We start from the raw sequence: 21,749 nt of genomic DNA, 5'->3' as shown, positions 1-21,749 counted from the left end.
GGAAACCAGAGTACCTGGAGAAAACCCACACAAGCACAGGGAGAACATGCAAACTCCACACAGAGAGGCCAGGTTACGAACCCACAACCTTCTTGCAGAGAGTGCTAACCACTCATCCACCATGTTAATTCTAGTCTTGATTACAGTCTTGATTTAGATAAGAAGGTAAGATGAAAGTAAAGATGGCTATCATCTTTGCTTGCTTAGACTGTCTACACACTGGGCAATCTTTATGGCTGATTTGCCCTGTCCAGTGATTGTGGGGGTGTGGCCCAGTTTGTGGTTTTTCGCAACCAACTATTTGTCCCAATAATACATTAACACCACACATACCACACAAGTATACAGTGTCAATACGAATTTTTCACTGCTCCTGATCAAGTCGGAGTCTCGATCGAAAATATCATATGTTTAATATTTATTATTCCTGATCGGGGATGCTTGAACTGAATACCAACAATAATGAGAGCGAGAATCTAGGAAAAGTTACCAACTGATTGTTGTGTACTTTTACAGCTCACAAACATGGCAGTGCATCACAGCACAATCCAAGCATAATTGTGTCTGTGGAATTGCCAAAGTGAAATTGTTACTACAAGCAGGTGTGTGTTCTCTCGGTCTGGTTGAATCATCTAGTGTGTAGGATTTTAAGGTCAAATTTTTGTTCAAACTGTCCTTATGTCTATGGTCTCCCACGTTTTTAAAATCGTCTAGTGTGTAGCCAGGCCTGCAAATCTGAACCCAAGAAAGAGTACTTGCTAAATCATTGGAATGTAGTGAAACTGATGTTGTCCAGAAGCATCCTGTTAATAAAAGGAAATACAGTTATCCACCCCCTTCTTTCTCTCATTATTATTATTATTATTATATACATTATATTCTAGGCTAGTGAGAGTACAGTCATTTTGTGTTTGGTCTTTATTCCTTTCTCAATTTCAGCTAAACAGGGCTAATGAATTAATTGTCCGTTGCCATAATTAGCTTTATTCAGGAGCTGAATATGTTTGGTTGTATTAGACTAGTGCCATTTCCTTATAGTCATAGTGGAATTTCCTAGTCTTACAGCTTTTATTTTGTTCCTTTAGTATTGTATTTGTTGTTTCCTTTCTTCCTTAACTCTGGCCATATGACCATGTTCTCCACTCATTGTTTCCTGGAATACGGTGGTGTTTTGAGTAGTATTATGTAGACCAAGGGTTTGTCATCAAATGTCTTAAAGGGAAATTGGAGATCAGTTTAGTAGTTTTAAAGAGCAGTGGTATGAATAGACTTAATTCGCCTTGCATGTTTTACCATGAAAGTCTTGGTGTGGAAAGTAACCACAAACCCCTTGTGTGTGATGATGTTGTGCCTTCTTGGACAATATTTGCTTTCACTTTGTATCACCATAGTTCCTGCACATGCATGTGCACTCTCATGTAACTTGATCTCCTCCACACATTAAGCCTTAGTAATGTAGTTGGATGTGTTTGGTATGTGATTATCAGCTTTGTCTACAGGTGTTACAGCACTGGATTTATATCCTGTACTGGCTTCTATCTCAACAATGTAAATACACAAACAGACTTGGACAGCGATAGTGTGTATCCATAGTTATTTCTGTTGTAGCAATGCGTTGTCACACAGTCTACAGGGTTTGTTCTTGTCTTAACTGCTGTGCTCCAGTGTGACTGGTTAGTTCTGGAACCAGGTCTGACTGCCAAACACCTGTGGGTGTGTGTGGGTGTGTTAGACGTGTGTTATGTGATGAGCTGTCACAGCTCTGGAAAGCTGGGGCTGTTACTCCTGCTTTTATGAGAGGAGCAACAACATTCACCCCTCCCTCTCCCTGGACTGTGTGTATGTACATGTTTGTTTTTGACATAGGCCTGTAATGTATAACTATGTCATGAGCCTGTAATTGTGGACTCTGTGGGCACTGTTTGTGTATCAGCTGCACTTAGTTTTCAGCAGAATACATGTATTGCAGGGGTATGACATGGACGAAAACAGGCCTTGGTGAAGCTTGATGAATCTTACTGTTCCTCAGATATTAAGCAGCAGTAAGAGAAGCCATGGGTGTAATGCTAACTTACTTTTAAAACCACACCCAGTCTTCTTAAGACAGCAGTACTTTGGTTTTTAGGTTTTTGTAATCATTAGCAGTTGCCTAATTTGACCTTAGTTGGTCTTCATTTTGTACAGCGACGGTTAAGTGTAGCTATGCAAGAAAAGCAATATCAAGTCTGGTTTTGTAATAACAGAGTAGTGTGTACTGTCCTGTATAGTTTGTCCCTGCTTTGGTGGACTGTTTTGCAGTCGTTCGAGGCATTCACTCCCTCTTTTTGGTGTTGCATAACTTGACTTCTTCCTCTTTAAGGAGAAATAGGAAATGTCAAAGTGTAATTTCCTCCCCTAGTTTGAGGGCAGCAGAAAACAAGGCCTGGGCTGCTAAAGGGATGGACAGACATCAGCAGTTGTTTTCTACATGCATAATACACACACACACACACACACACACACAGATACACACACCCACACAGAACGATGAGCAGTGGCCCTGTTTATCACCCTGTAATATGGTTACATTATGGTCTTGCGTCCGATTGTTGCTTGGCAACAGTCATTTCTCCTGTGGTCGTCACAGCAGTGGTTGCTATTTATGGCACTGTTTCTCAGCTGTTGTGTCCAGGCCTAATAGCCTTTTGTTTTCACAGGCCACTTCACACTACCTCTGTAAGGTTACTAAACTCATTTGAATTGTGCAAGCGGCAAAGTCCAGTCCTTGTTAGAGATCTTTGTTGCAGTAACACTGCATGCACGTGACATGGGTGTTCAGTTTGAGATTCCTGAATAACCTATTTTTGATGAGACCATCATTTCTTGAGTTTGTAGTGCCATGCAGTACACTATTCTACTTTTTTTTCTCAGATTTTGAGCTCAGTTTCAATATAAGAGGTGGTAAGGTTAAATAAAATCTAAAATCTTTATTCTCACACAATGAGATGAGTCAAAACATGACATGACCCTTAATTTCTGCACATAACCTAAAATCACAAGTAGTGTAGTGGTTTGTTATTCAATATTTAGAACAAGGATAACATAGGCACAACTAAATTAATATTTCTGTTTTCAACATGTGCCTTTACGTCAGCTAATGACTGTAACAACTTCATGTGTCAGGCCTGCCAAGTTCTCTGCTACTTGTTTGTAATGTGAAATATGATATGGATTGTCAGCACTAATTAGTTTTTCATCCCACTACATTATTTGTATATCTAATTTCACTATTCACCAAGCTGTATTACCTTGTTTTTTTTTTTTAAACACGACACATTTCTTTCACCCTCTCTTTTTGAGCTCAGTCCATCCAACAGAAATGCATTCCAAATCCTAGTCCTGTGAAATCACTTTGTCCTTTACGCTCTAACAGTGTGACTGGTTTTTGCTTATACATAGTGACCAACTCGCAGATGTAACCTTTTCTGCCTGTCTCTTCTTTCTCTAGGGCTCCAGAGATTATTTTGGGCCTGCCATTTTGCGAGGCCATAGACATGTGGTCACTGGGCTGTGTGATAGCGGAGCTCTTCTTGGGCTGGCCCCTCTATCCTGGAGCACTGGAGTACGACCAGGTAACATTCAGACATGTACAAGAAGTATAAGCTATAATGTGTTACACACACACACACACACAGAGTCATGTCTCACTATAGTTGTGAGGACTGTCATAGACATAATGCATTCACTAGACCCTAACCATCACACCAAAATGCCTAAACTTAGCCCTTGCGCTAACCCTAACCCAAACCGAATTCTAACCTTAACCCTAAAACTAAATCTTAACCCTCAAACCACTTGAAGTTGTGAGGACTGACCAAAATGTCTTCACAAGGCCAAAATGTCCACACATGAATGGTATCAGAGTAAAACATTCACATACATGTGCACATATGCGCACACATGCGAAGAGAGGGAAGGAAGACTCTAAACATATGTCAGGGAAGAGGGAGTAAAGGGGAGAAGATAAACAGAAAGAAATTACATTTTTCAGAACTTACAGAATACATATTTAAAGCTTCACATGCTTAGCACTTTTATTTCCCAGTTGCCAAAAACTCAACAGAACAGTCATTATATAGCTAAAACTTTATTTGTTATTGCTGCCTGACCTGACTGTCGCTGTATGACTGAACTCCAACAAATCCAGCATGAAATCTATCTAATACTAGTCTGGACTGCGTGAATCAGGAAATTGTTCTTGGCAATGTGTGATTATCTTCCCACAGGGTTGTGCGTTCTAAACTGCACAACTGGGAGTCTAAATGGAGTCCCCCAGCAAGGGAGAGGGAGCATGGGAAAAAGCCCACACCGCATTCACAGACCAGTACAGGATTACCCTGTTTTTTCAGTCTGAGTGTAAAAAATTTAGAAAAAGGAAGAACTTGGATATGTTTTGGTCTTTATTATGTTGGAAGAAAATAACATTTTAGTTTTTATGGACATCTGTTCTTCATACTTCTTTGAAATGTACTTTTTCCATAATAAATCCCAGTGCCAAATATCATTAGCACTTTTTAAAGAATGGGTGGTCTGGTTGGTGAGACCCTGTTTAACACTTGTGCATGTGTCTGTTTTTGGCCGGCGTCTTTTTTTGGTGATGCGTCAGTGTGCCTCCAGCAGCAGCTAGCAATTTGAACAGTCATCAGTCAGAGATAGAGCTTCACAGAGCAGTGATAGCTCAGTTGTACCACTGGCCAGGACACATACTTGCACACTCACACGTGCATACTGAGCCCCCAAAAGCATGCAGTACTATGCCAAGGCCCACTGCAGTTCCACTCAACACAGCAAAATGTATTTATAAACATAAGCCTGATGGGTGACACACACACACACACACACACACACACACACACACACACACACACACACACACACACACACACACACACACACACACACACACACACACACACACACACACACACACACACACACACAGTGGTGAGCATTCGGTGCACTATCAGCATGTTCTCACCCCAGTGCCCTCTGGTCAATCGCTGTTTGTTCTGCTCTGTAGAGCATGCACGCACCTAAGGGTGTGTGCATGCGCACTCTCTCTCACACGCACACACTCAATGTAAAATGTATCACTGTAGTATTTTCACTGGTCATGGAATTTCTGGAGTATCATGCTATTTTGAGAGCAGTAATCAAGAGGGGCCAGGACGGAAAGTTGCAAATACTTGGGAAGGTCAGCACATATGTTTTAGTACTTGCATTTCATAATTTTCTGGATAGGCCTTATTCCTTCAAATGATAAACTAGCAAAATAGAAAATAAACAGATTAACAAATCAGTAAAACTGTGTTTTTGTGGTCAGACAGTCAAATAAATTTACCATGCACAGGTTATGTAGTCACTCATGTATGCAACCATCAGTGAAAATATGTTGAGCTGTTGAGCTGCAAATCTGTGTGCAACCAAAGTCTGCCAAGCATGTGTGTGGTAAAACGGAAGTCTCCTATGGATGTCAGGCTGCGATTCAACAGTTGTTTGAATGGGAGGGAGGGAGGGAGGGAGGGAGGGAGGGAGGGAGGGAGAGAGAGAGAGAGAGAGAGAGAGAGAGAGAGAGAGAGAGAGAGAGAGAGAGAGAGAGAGACTACCTCCTAAAGAGAAAACGTATTTCCGCAGTAACCACTCCACACGAATCATAAACACACTGATGTAGGTAAATATTTATACAATGTAATATGGTACAAGTCCCTCCAGACAGTAGTAGAAAGAGCTTATGAATCCTAAATATGAATAAAAGTCTAAAATTATTGTCATTTTAAAATTATGTGTAATTTTAAAATTAAAGCCCATGAAAACTTTTATTTTAAATGATGAAATATCATAAATTGGGTGATGATGCAGGCTGAGGAAATCTCATGAATCACTATGTTTCAGTGTTACGTCAGTAACGTTTTTTTTTTTTTTTTTTTTTCGTTGGTTTTTGAGGTTTGGCTCAGTACTGTACAGGATGATGATAAAACATTATATAAAACAGGATATGGTTCCAGGATAATCAGAGTTATTCAGTTGCGTGTCTTTAAAATTTATTTTGGTGCTTCACAAAAATAGGCTGTAACTTTAATAGGCTATAAGGTTAATAGAAAAAGAAGTCATTTGTAAAGTGCAGTGATGTAGTTAGTCAGTTCATGTCTCACATGGTCACCTGATTGTAAAGAAAGATTTCTAGACTGTGCAAACAGAGCTGGGTTAGTAACAAATCCTAGTGCAGCCCACTACATTACTTTGGGTAAGACAATGCTAACAATGTTTAAAATCACTGTATGGTCTTTAGGTCATATCCACTTTAACTCTTGAAATAATAGAATTAAATAGCCCTGTGTGTTGGCTTAAGATTGATCTTGGAGTAGGACACTGTGGCCCTGACTTTTAGCTGGCCCTGATTTTCACTTAGTTTCGAGCTTATTTGTTCTCTCCATTTGCACTTGACGGTGATCATTCTTAAGCTGGTGTTGTTTGAAAGCCCTACCTGTATTTGTGTGTTAGGACAATAATATTGTTTTGCATATTACTTTTAAGCATATGTCAAAGCTTTGTTTTTATCTGTAAAGAATTTTGTATCATGTAGTAATTGTTAGTCTTTACAGTTTAAAGTTCCACTAAGAAAATTGAGCATGAGGTTTTGAAAATACTGTAGGTAAAGAATGAATTGTCTATTTAGCTGACAAATTTTAATGACCTGAGTCCTGATGCTGTGTGTTTGACTTGTTTGCTGCATCTCCTTGGACCAGTGAACCACTCTCTGTGTCAGTTTGGAAGAGCAGGAAAGGTTAAAGGTGCAGGGATTTCACATGCTGCAATAGATAAGAAGTAGCAGTTGACCAGTATGGGGTTTTCTATGGCTGATGCCATTGCTGATCTTTAGAAAGCAGGGAAGCTGATGGCTGATATATGATGGAGATTTTTATTTTTTGCCAATATATTGGGCCAATTTTCTTTGATCCATTCCTACCTGTAAGATATAGCTGGTTGAAGGTTTGCCTTCAAGAACATGATAGTTCCAAAGTAGCCTGAGGTTATTTTCACTTTCTGCTTAAAAGTAACATTTCATATCTAACTAGTTACATATATAGAGCTTTGAAAATTAAGAATTTAACCCATGCTGTTTTTCTCCCACAGCATTTTTCTTCTCATTTTTGTAAAAGTTAGTTAGCCTCCACATAGCAACATCCAGGCAATTTGATTGATACAACAGGCCTTGTCAAACGTTTCCCAAAAACAGCAGTTGGCTGCCCACAGATGTGCTTTCCTGTTAATTGGATTAATATGCTATAATCATTTTTGATCATCATGAATGATCAGTCAACCTCTAACAACAGGAAAGAAGTATAAGATAAGTTCACATGTTGGCGATAATGTCTTTTCACTTCTTCCCACCACACTTGAGTTTTTCTTTTCTCCCTCTCCTTGCCCATTTCCTGACTCACATCTCTGCCTTTCTCTGTGGCTTTACTCAGATCCGGTACATCTCTCAGACTCAAGGCCTGCCTGCCGAGCAGCTGCTCAACAAGGGGACCAAGACTTCTCGTTTCTTCTGCAAAGAGTCAGACTCTCCCTATGCTTCCTGGAGACTAAAAGTACCTGCACACAAATCACACAAATATACAGACACCTAACATGCAACAACAAAACAAATATAAAGCATGCATCTTCTTGTTTACTGCACATCTTAAACACCGATGCCAGTGGTCATGGTAACATAGACACACACACAGATAAACAGGAAAGGTGAGATTTGAACTGGCATTTATTGGAAATATCTAGCTCAAATACAGGAGTGTCAGTGCATTCCTAGTAACAAACATCTGCATGAAATTATCAAAACAGGACAAAGCCATTGCATCCTGAGGGAAACTCAAAGAAATGCAAAACTGTGTTTACACTTCCTGCCGAACAGAGTCCAAAAAAAATGTTTGTCTGTATGTATGCTTCATAGTACAAACTGAGATGGCCAACATTTTGACCACACAGATCTTCATGGAGAAACAGATTTGCTGCTCTTTCACTTATTTTCTAATAATTGAATGTTTAATTCTTTATCATTTAAATATGGTGGTAGCTTTCAACACAAAGATCCTTAACAAAAGTCTTTCTGTAATGTACCTACATACTGGATTTTTCAGCTTAATATTTTCCTTCCTCCAGACAACGGAAGAGCATGAGAAAGAGACGGGACTTAAATCTAAAGAGGCCCGAAAGTACATCTTCAGTTGTTTGGATGACATAGCACACGTGAGTGCGACCAAAGTGCAGTTCATACAGATACTTCTTTTGTAGGCATTTTCAAAATGACTACTGCTATAGGCCTATGACCAACATAAATGATATGTAAGGAAACCAGTGTAAACACTAATGTAATCAATCAATTTTTTAAATTTTGGTCTCTAGAGAAATTGAAGCACAGTAATTTTGCTGGAATAAACTGACATGTCATGAACTGTTGCTGTGTGGTTCTCACATCTGTGTCTCACTGCTTCCATCCATCAGGTGAACCTGGTGCTAAGTCCAGATAACTGTGACATGCAAGCAGAGAAGGCAGACAGAAGGGAGTTTGTGTCTCTGCTGAAGAGCATGCTGCTCATTGATGCTGAAGATAGGACTGTTCCCTCCAGCGTCCTCAGTCACCCCTTCCTTACGATGACTCATCTGCTGGACTACCCACACAGTAACCAGTAAGGCTGCCACAGCTGACAGCAACACAAAATGTGTTGGCTTGTACATTCTTTTTTTGTTTCTTCTTTCTCATCAATACATTATGGTTGAACTCCACCTTTATACAATTGTTCTCCTCTGATCTACAGTGTGCAGTCGTCTTTCCGCATCATGGATATGTGCCACAGCCGGCCCAACAGTGCCGTTTTTGACGCTCTCAACCAGAACACCATTCATTTCTCAAGACCTCCTGTAGCCCCCACTGCCTCCTCTGGTCTCCCATTGGGCTTTGGCAACATACCAGTCCATACTCAGGTCAGATAATGGAGTTGTGTGTGATGTATTTGGTTATGTAATATTTCTAGGCCCTGTTTCTGTACTACTGACCCGATGGTGCCCTCTGCAGGAGAGAAGGGGCTCTAACATCATTTTTGAAAATTGGCCTTGACGTCACACATATGACAATGCTGTCATTGTGTTGCGGAGTTTCTTTTTGCAGTGTCTTTACTTGTCTCCCTCTTTCCTGATTATCTCCATATTTATGTTTTAACTACTCTTTGTATATCTTCTTGTTCTCTGTTATATTCTAACTGCATTATTCTGTCTTCTCTACCACCACCTCCTTGTACCTCTGCTGCAGGCTATAACCCAGTCAGCTCCCTCAGTGTTGCATCCTGGGATAGCTCTAACAACTGGGAATGGTCAGTTTGGATGCAGTGACTCATTTCCACCTGCCCTTCTTCTTTGTCCTCCCACCATGCAAGGTATGAAGACTGCTTACAAGGATTACATAACTCTTTTAAAAAAGTGATTTAAATGAAGTTGCGTTTTTAATGTGTATGAAATGTATATCCAATAGATTGTTTAACTCAAAGTCAGTGGTGTCATAACTAACTGATTCAATGACATATGGTGTGTTTTATACTTGTTTTTAAGGTAACCTTAATCAACCAGCAGGGTATTCTGTTCCCATGGTAACTCAGGCCCCTCCCATACAGCCCCTACCAGTAAGGCCTGGTGTAATAGCTCAGGTAAGACACAGATGCAAATATGGCTTCTTTAGACATGTGTAGCCACAGTACATTTTATCTTTTTTTTTTTTGCAGGATCAGCTGTTATGCAAGTGCTAGCAGTAACAATAAGCAGAAATATTATGAGATGCAGGGTCATTAAAGTTAATATTTAGCCTTGGATGTTTCTGTTTGATTTGAATCCCCAACACTTCTTGTCAGTGTGTGGCTTTGTCTGGGAGATCTGATTGATACTGATGGAGATTTTCCTTCTCTATCCCTGTAGCAGGCATGGTCGAGCCGGGGCCAGCAGCTCCTTGTCCCAGCAGCCTGGCAGCAGATGACTCCAATTGGTCCTCCCCCCTCTCATCCTCCTCCGCCACCCCCGTCCTCCCTAACCAACGATGCCACAGCTGGTCCACAGAGGATCAGTGACTGGGGGTGAGTCACCCAAACTGAAAATCTGGGAAATTCCCACTTTTTAAAAATTTCTACTCAAAATGTTTTTGTTTGCATTCAATGTGAATCCATGCTCCTAGTTTGCTATGTTGCTATAAGCATTCTGTTGTGAAATAATTTTTTTTCATGAAATGTAAATGCAGAGAGATTAACAGCTTGACTCCTGCTGGAAAAAAATGCAGGTTCTTGTCAGTGTGTATGATGACCCAGGTTTCGTGCAAATGTGCATGATAAAGAACCAGCACTTAGTGCTGATTTTAATGGCATTTTAATAATTGTGTTTGGAACTGTTAACCTTTCATTTGCTTTCATCAAAGTGTGATCTATTCATATCACATGTTTATACTGAAAGTGTAATGCTGTATTGTATTTTTCTTGAACTTTATACATCTTTTAACAGGAAAGTGCATCCCCAGGGCAGCCACTTCAGTTCAGTTATTCAGCCTCTCTTGACTAATCAGATGTCAGCCCTCTCTGCACATCAGCCAATCAACATTGGTATAGCTCATGTTGTGTGGCCCCAACCAACCAATAAACGGAACAGACATATTCACAACAGGTGAGATTCTGAACTTCAGTTATGTATTTAATGTTAAACTGCTATGCCATTTTGTTTATATGTAATATATCAACTTTTGTGTTTAAAGAAACTTGTCCCACCCCAGCAACATCCACATATCAGCTTGTCAGACTCCCAAGATGGCAACTATTGTTGGACAAGTAGTATCAGGAAGGGAGCAACCTCAGAGGGAAGTGCCTGTTGTGGAAACCAGGAAACCAGAAGTTCAAAACACAGATGAGGAAGAAGATGATGCAGAGGAGGAAGTGAGCTGTTTCAAAGAGGTGGTACCAAGTGGTAACAGACAGCCCAGTCAACAACAACGTGACGTGGCAGTTCTGATGGGTGACACACCAAGCCCTTCTCCAAGCGTCATCAGCATCCGCAGTGAACTGACTGACGGCGAGGACGAAGGGGGATGTGAAGACGCTCAAAGGTGCCGCCATCTGAGCGAGTGAGTAACATCAAAAACCAGCCTGTTGCAGACCCATGAAAGATGTGCAGCTCTCACTGTGTTGCAGAGAATAGTGAATGTCAAGTGATTAAAAAAAACAGTGGCAGTAAAAAGTCAGATTATCTAGTTGTTTTAAGTTCACTTGCAATATGTGCTTTAATGAAAGTCTGGAATACAGATTGTACATGTAACAACTGAGTGATTTCTGTGATTTAAGTCTACTGACATGAGAATAAAACTTAGTCTGGGTCTCAAAAATGCTAACCTGCATTTGTCTGTCTGTAGGTGCAAAGAGGAGTGTGTGTGTGAGGCGTGCAGAAACACCAGTGTGTCTATGGAGAGAGTGTGTTCACTAAGCAGCCCTGACAGCAGCCTTAGCACCAGCTCTTTTGCATCAAACTCTCTGCACTCCAGCCCCTCTGTCTCACCATGCAAGAGACCCAACAGGTAGTTACTTGGATATGTGTGTTCATATGTCAAAATAAAAAGTACACTGTTTTTCCAACTGTAAATTTGTCCTTTGTATTCAGCATGTCTGAGGATGACGGCCATGAGAGTGGTTGTGACACAGTGGAAGGCTCTCCCACCTCTGACACATCAACCTCCCTGCGTGGCAACAGCCCCTATCGTTACCTTGACAATGGTAACCACAATAACCACCCACCTTTGGCTGCCATGGTAGCACCAATGCCTTCCCCTGCAGCGCAGGGCAGGAGTCCTCGTGGTGTCAGAACAATGGTGGTTCCACCAATGAGAGTACAGAACAACAACACTCATGGGTCAGAGGAGCGCGTCCAAAGAACAGGTGCAAACTTTTTTTGTGCACATGTATATTTTAAATGCTTATACATGTCGGTTGATTTATCTTGTAAAGCATATTAGCATTTAAAGATGGTGTTGTCTACTATCTTACTAGAATTTAACGCTTTTCATGCAGATATTGTTTGTGTACTAACATCTAGAGATTTTCTTGCCATAAATGTGCCACCTACAGCTATTTGTCTTGTGGTCTGTCACCTGTGCTTAGGTGGTGTCTGCTTTGCAGGTCATATGGAAGCATCAGGGGCTTACCGGCCCCTAGTGGGTCATAGAGGCTTTAACAGGTGATCAAGAGACACCAGCAGAGAACTGATCATGCTGCATTTTAATACCTCAGAGATGCATCCACTGCAGGCAGTATTTCCTGCAAATCCTTTTTATGGCTTTCCTGTCATTGGCGTAGCAGCTTTTTTTTTTCAAAGATTAAGAAGAAACATTTCACTATATTTAGGGTTATAAACTGTTTGTGTGTACGTGTGCGTCATCTGAGATTTATCCACCTCTAGTATAAACATCACTAAACCAGATGGAAAACTCTCCTCATCTGAGCTGTCACTTTGCCTGATAGTGGATTTTGAACAGTTAAATCAGTTTTTTCTTGTACGTGCCTTAAGTACCTGTTATCACCCCTTCAGAGGAATAGCCCATCGTATTTGACAATACCAGATTTAGTCTCCATTAATAGTCCACAAATTAGAAGTCAACTAGAGGAGCGTAACATGGGTTTGCTGGTTCCAAGGGACAGAAAGGTGGATGCATTTCATTTGTTTTCTCTGCTGGTTCTTGTAGTACATGTTTCCTAAGACACTGATCTGAGGTCAACTCCACCTCTCTGTTTTCCCCTGGTGTTAATTTTTATTAATGGTGGAGTGAATTTAAAACTGAAACAGGTCATAGTCCAAGGAACTTTGCTCCTCAGGTGCCTGTTCTGAGTGCCAACAAATCTCTCTATCTTTCTCCTTCCCCATCTTTATGGATGTTATCTAGTTTTAGTGTGCTGTGTTTAACTGTTTCAATCTAAAAGTCATAAAATGCTAAATTGTAATAGTTCCACTGCACTGCTAAGGCTGGATTCACACAGACATTTGCCTTGGATTTAAAAAAAAAAACAAAAAAACGCACAGCTCTTCTGATTTTTTTTTTTTTTTTCTTCAGTGAGGATAGTCTATGCAGCAGGTGACCAGCACCATGGGAGGGGTCTCCACCAAAATGACTCAAAAAAGTCAGATTTAGTTAAACTTCAGTTTTGCCTCACCAGTACATGGAACAACACATGAGCAGTCTGTTGTGTATGAGTATGAATCTAGCTTAACTCAAGCATTTCATGTGCAGCAGGCAGGTTTCTTGTGTTCATTGTAGTCACAGTCCTTATATGAAATGACACAACTGTAAAGGAGCTGCTGTAAAGGAGTGGCGTGGTTCAGCTGCAGTGATCCAGTGCAACAGTTCTATTACATAAATGCTCAGATTACACCTGTAATGTATAAGTATCTATAAACCAATAAACAAGTTTTTTTTTAACATGTCTCTGACAGTCAGTGGTTGGTACATTTAGGTTGTTGTCATACTTTTGATGCAGCTGCTACTGTTTCTTATAAAGATTGATATACCAGTCTTCAGATACTTATGTCCTTTAACATCTGTCTGCTTTTGCTCTAAGTGCAGATTTTGTCTTTGTGCTGAGGATTGCACTGGCTGCTCAAGAATTTTCAATTTAATGTTGGTTGTCTTTTATTAGCATTCAATTTGGCTACTGTGTTCAAATGTCTGTTAGTGGCCTGGGTGCACCTCAATTAATTCTGCTTTCTAGTCTTTGGTGGTCACAAACTTTTTCCAGATGCAATCCACAGATTTAAGTTCTAACTGAGAATGTGTGTTGAAGAACACCTTTTATATTCTCAATATTGAACAAGCGTGCGCTATCTGTATCTATTTTCTGACTGGAATGCATGTTTGTTCTTTGAAGTCTTTGTATTTGTTGCTCAGCTTTACTATCTTTAGTGTTGTAGGTCATCTGTTGTTTGTGGTTCAGATCTCCTTCCTTGACTCACTTCTGCCTCCTCTCCTTTCCACTCTCAGAGTCTTGGTCCCGCTCCAAAGGACGCTGCAGTCTCGTAGGACAACAGAGTACCCCCTCCTCCATCCCCCTCCTCCCATCTGCCCCCCTCCTGACCCGCCAGCAGCAGCACCCTCTGGGCTTTGGGCAGGTCAGTTTTGTTTTGTTTTGTTTTTTTTGACTTCCTTGTTTAATATATGGATTATGTAATAATGTAATAAGACAGGTCTTTATTTTAATGAGTGGACATAACTGTCTGCAAACCCTGGTGAAAACACTGTAGCATTGTTAGTGGTGTTACTAAGAGTTTGTGAACACTTAGATAATACTTAAATGGCATTGGTCACATATTAGTAAATAAAGGCATGGGTGGTGGTCCTCAAACAGCCAGGTGTTTGTAATTGTTCAATATTCCCGAAAACTATAAAATTATAGCTGGTCTGATTTTTTTTTTTTTTTTTTTTTAAAATCCTCCTTCCTGTCAGTCCCTTTGAAATGCTTAAGGTCATACTGTATGTTGTGGACAGTGTGACTCATCTACAGCTTTTCTGTTTGGTTGAAATATTGATCCCTTTTATGAACACCAGACCCAGATTGTTAGAGATGCTTATTCATATTCTGCCAAGAGTTAGATGAGAGAATTGATACCACTCTTATGACATTATGGTAAATATGAAAGTAGAGCCAGTTTCATTTTAGTTTAGTTTTGCATCAAGGTGTGATTCCATGTGAGAATGTGTTAGAAACACTCCAGGATATGTTTGCTTGTAGTCAAGAAATATTTCAGCACATAACCTGGATAAAATCTAAAACATGTTGTTTTCACTTATGCGCTGTATAGTCAGATTTAGAGTCATCGTTAGATCTGTTTTCTTACCTTTGGATCAACCCAGGGTAATTGTAACAGTCTTCTGGCTCCAGCTTCATACTGAAGAGACAAATGAAAGTCAGTCTTATGTAACTTCTATCAAAAGAAACAGAAAACAGTAAGCCTATTTGCACTACGTTGACATATTGCTTTTACAGATTGTCTATTCCCTCTCTCAGGTGCAGCCATACGGTTCAAGTCACAGCAACAAAGAGTGGAACGGCAACTATGCGCCTCTACGACCACACGCCTACATCCCCCCTACTGTCCACACGCACACTTTCACACACCTACCGCACAGCCCCACACACATGTCAGCTGCCCCGCACACACACACCCAGGGCTTGCCCACACACACCCTGCTATCTTACCCTCCCAGCGGTCCCCTTACAACCACCCACCACCCACCCCACATTTTGCCCTCTCGGCCAGCTCCTCTCCTCCAGCACAGCTACGGTCTCTCTCACCCCCAAGGTGGCGCTATAGTTCACCAGGTTACCCTGGGCATCAGCACCCACCCCCACCACCCTGGACACCCTGCTCACCACCCACACAGGCTCCTCCCCTCCCCAACCATCCATCCACACCACCAGCCTGGTTACGCCCACCACCCCCATCAGTTCAAGCCTCCCTTCCCACCTCGACCACCTCCTCCTCACCCCTATATGGCCTCTCCAGCTACCTACACAGGCTTTCCACTGAGCCCCACCAAGCTCAGCCACCACCCCCAGTTCTCTTATATTTGAGGAGCCGACCGCAATACCTTCTGGTGAGGAAGGGCAACGGGAAGTGGACAGGGGCTGCCACCTGGGCAGGTAGAGCTAGCAACAGAGCACAAAACGAACACTTGTGATGATGATGAGGAAAATGAAATGCGATGGTTATCGAGAGAAAGACAGAGGACAAAGTATCATAGAAGAGATGCAGAGGATGAAGATGTTACCTGGTCACAGCCTCTCTAATCTCGGGGTTCATGTCAAAAGTTACTAATTGCTTCTGATTGTTGGAGCAATTTCGATTCTAAAAGACTTCTTGTGAAATCATGTCAGCCAATGGAGGAAACAATGATAATGATAATTAAGAGAGCATCACAAGAGTGAAAGAATTCACAAATGATGATGATGAGGAAGTTTGAATTAAGAATGTGTCCCTCCTGTTCAGAGAATATGATCTAATTAGAGGCTGGAAATCATTTGTTGTTGCTGTCAGGCTGCTCAGCCTCCCCTTCCCTTTATCTCTGTTGCCTTTAGCTTGTGCTCACTGGTCAGATTTGTTTTTTTTTAAGCCATCGCAGTCTGTATTAACCAGGATCATATGCTCCTGTCTTTGTTTCAGGCAGACTTTGCTGCTGCCATCTCCTAGTGCCTTAAAACCTGAATCTGATTACTTCAGGATCATATAGATTGTAAATGGGCTTGCAGCACTTAACCTTCAGATTCTGAATATGATGGGCTTATTGGATACATATGAGGACAATGCTTGTGGTTTTGCTATTGGCAAATGTTAGACTTGAGTTTGTTTCTTAACTCAGAGTTTGGATTTACTTTAGCTAGAAGCTGCACATTTAGGGCTTTGACTGAATGACCTTTATCTGTACATAGGTTATTTGATATTTTGATAATCGATTTCTATTCATAGTACTTAATTCATAACAGTATTGTCACTGTTTACTGTAACTGCAATACAATCTAGATAGCCTCTGGGTTGCTGTGTTCTTATTATTTTGCATTTAGGTTTTGGGAGTGGCATAGACTCAAAAAATAAGATTGTTTGTTGTTTTTACTTTTATCTGCTTCTCATTGTTTTAAACTTACAACTTACAGTATCTTTGCTGGGCTATCAAGTGTTAGAGGTCTATCTAATTGTTTCATATATTTGTGTTAGACCTTTGTCCATGTATTGAAGTCTGTTATTGTCAGTTTTGATACATTCCTTCAGGGTGGATGCATAGTCTCGAGTTTTTTATTTTTTCTTTGGTTTTGTGTTTTTGAGTAGTAGAGCTGCATCTTTATGTCATATCAGCTGGTATTTTACTCCAATCAGCACCAAAGACTGTTTATGAATCATTTCTGAAGCATGGTCGATACTATTTCTCTTTTGACCTCCAGCATACTGTTGCAGTTATCGGCATTGGAATATATTGTGAGATCTCTATTTTAAAAAATTAGGTTGAGGTTTTATTTTTCTGAGCTATGTTTGGCTAATTGTATTTGGAATGTACAGATAAGAAGCTGCTATGTACTGATTATCTGCCACTTCGTAGCTGTGAATTTAGAGGATTAATTTCATTCTAGCCTGCATTCTCTCTTTTGTATTGTAGTTCTGACAATAGAAGTGGGTTTTATTTTGATCAGAGTGTATCGAATGCTATTCCTATATGCTAGTGCCTCTGTATATGAGCTTTGTTGTTTTGAACTGATTGTAAACTGCTGTAATGGAAGTTTTCTCTTTTGTTAAATTCTGTTGGTTTTTGGTGTGTGTGTGTGTGTGTGTGTGTGTTTTGTTTGTGTGTGTGTGTGTTTTGTTTGTGTGTGTGTGTGTGTGTTTTGTTTGTGTGTGTTTTGTTTGTGTGTGTATTTAGCATCAGTATTTTAAACATAGGCTGGGTTCACTCTTGGATTCTGTAACCAGTGTGTCATTGATGTATTACTATTTTTCTGGTTTTTCTTCTGATGAAATGGCTTTTATTTCCGTTATTGGGCTGTATTTGCAACTTTGTACTGTACAACTAGTGCCTTTCTTCAAACAAGTGGCTGACAGACGATGTCTTGCGTTGATATCAAAGCAGTTGGAAATTTGTAGACTAGTTCCTTCTAATGGCATGAGCTCCTATTTTCACATCATGAAACCCCAAAGTTATTTGTTTGACGAATGGTCTGAGAACAGTCTTTTTTTTTTTTTTTTTCTCCACAATCCTAAGAAAGTACAAGTCAGGGAGTTTTAATGCGCTTGCCAAGAACACCGTGCAGTACTCAAAAACATAGGGCCTGGATTTACACAAATGCAAAGCTTTATTCTTACACCGTGAATGTATTTGTGGAACTTGAGACATCTGTTTTTGTGACATGAGTTTTGCATTTCTGGTGGATACACAGCATTTTCTCTTTTTGTGACTGGGATGTTGATAGTTTTTGTATGCAGTTGTTGCATAGATGATACATACATAGATGATATGTATGTCTGACAGGGGTTCTTCAAAATGCTTTATCCATCAATCCTACTCAAAGGTTTAGGTCCAAAGTTTTTCTCATCTCCGTCTACCCATTGTATTGCATTGTAATGGTTTTGCTGTGTTGCTTAAGTAGAACGTGTATTTTATCTTTGTCTAATATGCTACCATGTTGATGATCCTTAAACAAGAGGATGCACTGTTCAACTTAGAGTGCAGCCTAAGCTTGTAACTGATAAGTGTGTATCATGGCACAAGAAGCTGTACTTCAAGGAAAATGTTTTGTTTTCCAAACTTGTGGTGTGCAGTCTCTTTCTGTTGATGTCTCTGTTTTGTAAGCTCAGCACCTGTGATGAGATGGAACACATGTACCATACAATAATCCACCACCACTTTGGGTTGATTGCTTAGGATAGATAATCTGGCCTCCCTGCAAACCTTACACTGACTTTTCTGTTATCAAAGTCACCAGAGGGTCACAGGCTCAGCTCAGCCCAACAAGCACATGGAGCTGCCTTAAGTAACAAAGCCAGCCTGAGGACTGACTTGTAAAACATAAGAAGAAAATTTAAATTTTATGGTGGAGTGCTTGAATTAGACATTCGGAGTCAGTCTCTTTGTGGCAGTAAAAAAACAAACATTGTCTCAGGCCTGCTTTTGTAGGGTCCCCCACATGTCAGATGACTCAACTTACCAAACATAGGTCTCAACATCTCATTTGGGTACTGAGCTGAAAAATAAGATTAGCATAAAGTTCTACTTCTAAGACACATTTTAGGGTGGTTTTGTACCACAATTATGTAATTACTGGGTTGCCGCTTATTGTATTTAGACACAAATATGTAGACACAATTGCTAAATTGAAACTGTTACTGTTTTAAATATATGTAGATTTGTGTGGCTTTATGATTTTTTTTTTGTTAAATGCTACACTAGTTTGACATGTAGCAACTGCACTGTGCAATATACAATATGAGGACTGGGAAAATGATTATTGTTTGGATGTATTCATGTGTGTCTTACCAGTTTGCAGTCATTTTCTTTTCCCCCCTCTTGTTCTCAGTGACTTTCAGTGTGACCAAGCCTTATGTACTTTGTCACAAAAAGCGGGTTCCTTCTTGGTGACTCTTATTGGTGAGTGTCAGATTATGAATTGATGGTGTATTATGTCAAGATTCACTTTGAATTAAAAAGATCTATTGCTTCAGCCATTGTTTGTTTTTGTTGCTACAGAGTTTATGTATTTCACTGTCATTGTGAACCAACTAGCATTTACTGGCTTGTAGAGTCGGGGACAAAGGATCAGCAGGAAAGTGTTCTGGTTTTATATAAATCTTAATTTTATATTGATGATATTGAGATATTTAACAAGGTTTCCCTGTAACTTTTTGGCTAAACGAGTCAGTCAAATTAGGCATTTAGGGTGTGACTTGTCTGCGATGACCTCTTAATGTTTGTCTTTACTATGTATCCAATGTAACGAACAACACAGTGATACTAGTGAAACTGACGTGAAAGGGCTCTTTTCCACATAACATCTTGACTAGTTAAACAGGCATGAGCCTAATACATTACTGACTGCTGCATCATGTGTTTTTCTTCACCTGCGCCATTTTTAATAGAATGATTTGGATAAAGCCCTGAAATATTGTGATTTTATGCAGCTAACTGTGGAGAACTCAAAAATGGTCAGATTTCCAACAAATGATTCTTTAACTTAATGTATTATCATAACAGATACTACTAGAAAATCAAAAATTATTATTGGAGACTTGGGTGGAAAATGAATATTGACTGTAGTGTATTTTATTTAATGGATAACTTTGGGGACTTTTATTATGGAGAATTTTATCATAAATTCAATCTGAAATCCTTGTCCAGAGAACACGACAGTGTAACGAAGGCCGTCCCACTTTAGAACAATGGCTTTTGGTGCACTCTAATACTGTATCGGTCATAAAGCTGCTCTGTATTGAATGTGTCTACTTAAAAAGCAAACAACTCACCATGTTCATTATAAATATACCAGCACAATGTTACCCTAATAAATTAATTTATTTTTCACTTATGTGTAAAATTTTGACTTCAAAGCACAAAGAGACACTGTACTGATGTCAGATTCCTTGTGTGTCCAATATACCTGGATAATAAAGCTGATTCCATCTTTTCAGTAGAAAAAATATTCTTCAGGTACACATGCATTAACAAGAAAGAAACAATTTTCCCCATCAAATTTCTATCTAAGATCAAAGAAGTGACCTTTAAAATCTTAAATGACATTGTTCTATCCAATGACGTCTTGTATGAAGAGATTTAATTAGAATAATTCTTCATGTTTATTCTTTGAGAGGGATATTGTGACTGTAAAACATCTTTTTTCATTGTGAGTCTATGCAGGGATCCAGGCTTTTATTTCCAAGTTGGCTGCAATTTAAGAGGCTAATGCTGGACCACTTAAATGTGACGTGTATTAAAGTTGGTGTATTTATAAAGAAAACCCTTTTTTTCTCTTTTAAATAATTCGGGTTTTTTTTTCAACGATAGGCTATAAATACTTAAAGACTAAGCCCCACATTGACAGATGGGAGAATAAATTTAGTCTATGCAAAATCGCTGCAATCCATGAACGACAGAAAAGCCCAGAAGCTTTTTTCTTTCTTTACTGGCCTTATTGACGCTACATGAATAGAGTTCTTACACTCATTGTTTCTCTTGATGTTTATTGTTTATTTATGAAATGTTACCTTGTCTTACAGGTAAACACTAAATTATTTCTACAGATCAATAATGTTGTTGCTAAACCGAGGCAGCTATAGAACGCTCGCGAGACTTGGACGCACCTGGACGATGAGATTGACCAACTGGCGCCAAAAACACCTGTTCTCTCCGGTAGCCATCAGACTGCTCTTAAACCCTACCACTTAGCTCTGCGGGGCCTAGCCCTGACTGCTGTGGTCAAATATATTTGTTCCCCATAAATATATCTGGATTTGTCATTGGATGAACGACACTGAACGACAAAGTGTATGCAGAAATGCAGTACCCACCTGCCTGTTCCTAAGCATTCAGAAATGCAGGGCTATTTGGGCTAAATAGTGGTGACTGTTTAGAAAGTATAGCTCCTAGAGGATGGTCCTGTATCAAATAATGACTTCACTATTATTTCTGTCGCGGTAAACTGGCCACAATATATACACGTCGAATGATGAGTGTATTTTCTCAGTGACTGTGAGACAGTGTCCTCAGCTCCCACCAGGGGCCGCCTGGCTCCTGTTGAACCCAGATCTGCCAAAAAGGAAAAAAAAAAAAAAAGTCCCACAGCAGCGTCACTGCTTTGGTTGGTTTTTATCTAATGCAGCACCGGGATTCACGCACGGTCCATCAGTGTGATACGAGTGATTTGTCTCACATCTCCATTTTCAGAGGTGAGATAATCAGTCGCACTTTTGAGAACAACCTGCTGTTTTTTTTAAAAAACCGTAATTATACCAAACACGCAGGCTGTTTCTACCTGCTTCAAGCTGCGCAAAGCCAGCCACAACTAACCAAAACAGCACCGGACGGTAGGTGGTTTACCCATTAAAATGAAAGGCTATCATTAAATCTCACCAAAAATAAATAAAGGTTAATGGTCTCTACGGAACAAAAC

At 40.0% G+C, this 21,749-nt stretch overlaps 1 protein-coding gene across 3 annotated transcripts in view; it reads left to right on the top strand.

The window, feature by feature from the left end:
* Window positions 1-19,307, top strand: part of hipk3a (homeodomain interacting protein kinase 3a) — a 29,546-nt gene extending 10,239 nt beyond the window's left edge. The window contains exons 5-18 of one of the 3 annotated variants that reach the window (XM_026310457.1): window positions 3,488-3,611; window positions 7,512-7,631; window positions 8,200-8,286; window positions 8,542-8,726; window positions 8,856-9,021; window positions 9,347-9,470; window positions 9,643-9,737; window positions 10,006-10,157; window positions 10,576-10,734; window positions 10,823-11,188; window positions 11,474-11,635; window positions 11,719-11,993; window positions 14,087-14,214; window positions 15,111-19,307. In XM_026310457.1, coding sequence (XP_026166242.1) covers window positions 3,488-3,611; window positions 7,512-7,631; window positions 8,200-8,286; window positions 8,542-8,726; window positions 8,856-9,021; window positions 9,347-9,470; window positions 9,643-9,737; window positions 10,006-10,157; window positions 10,576-10,734; window positions 10,823-11,188; window positions 11,474-11,635; window positions 11,719-11,993; window positions 14,087-14,214; window positions 15,111-15,677 — 2,710 coding nt within the window. In that variant the 3' untranslated portion in view covers window positions 15,678-19,307. Of the gene's footprint in view, window positions 1-3,487; window positions 3,612-7,511; window positions 7,632-8,199; window positions 8,287-8,541; window positions 8,727-8,855; window positions 9,022-9,346; window positions 9,471-9,642; window positions 9,738-10,002; window positions 10,158-10,575; window positions 10,735-10,822; window positions 11,189-11,473; window positions 11,636-11,718; window positions 11,994-14,086; window positions 14,215-15,110 lie in introns of all 3 variants that reach the window. The other 2 variants (XM_026310458.1, XM_026310456.1) reach the window with 2 other exon arrangements.
* The last annotated feature ends 2,442 nt before the right edge of the window (window positions 19,308-21,749 follow it).

Source organism: Mastacembelus armatus, chromosome 6 (genome assembly GCF_900324485.2).
Source record: "Mastacembelus armatus chromosome 6, fMasArm1.2, whole genome shotgun sequence".
In the NCBI taxonomy this organism is placed as follows: domain Eukaryota; kingdom Metazoa; phylum Chordata; class Actinopteri; order Synbranchiformes; family Mastacembelidae; genus Mastacembelus; species Mastacembelus armatus.
This window is presented reverse-complemented; position numbering and strand designations above follow the sequence as displayed.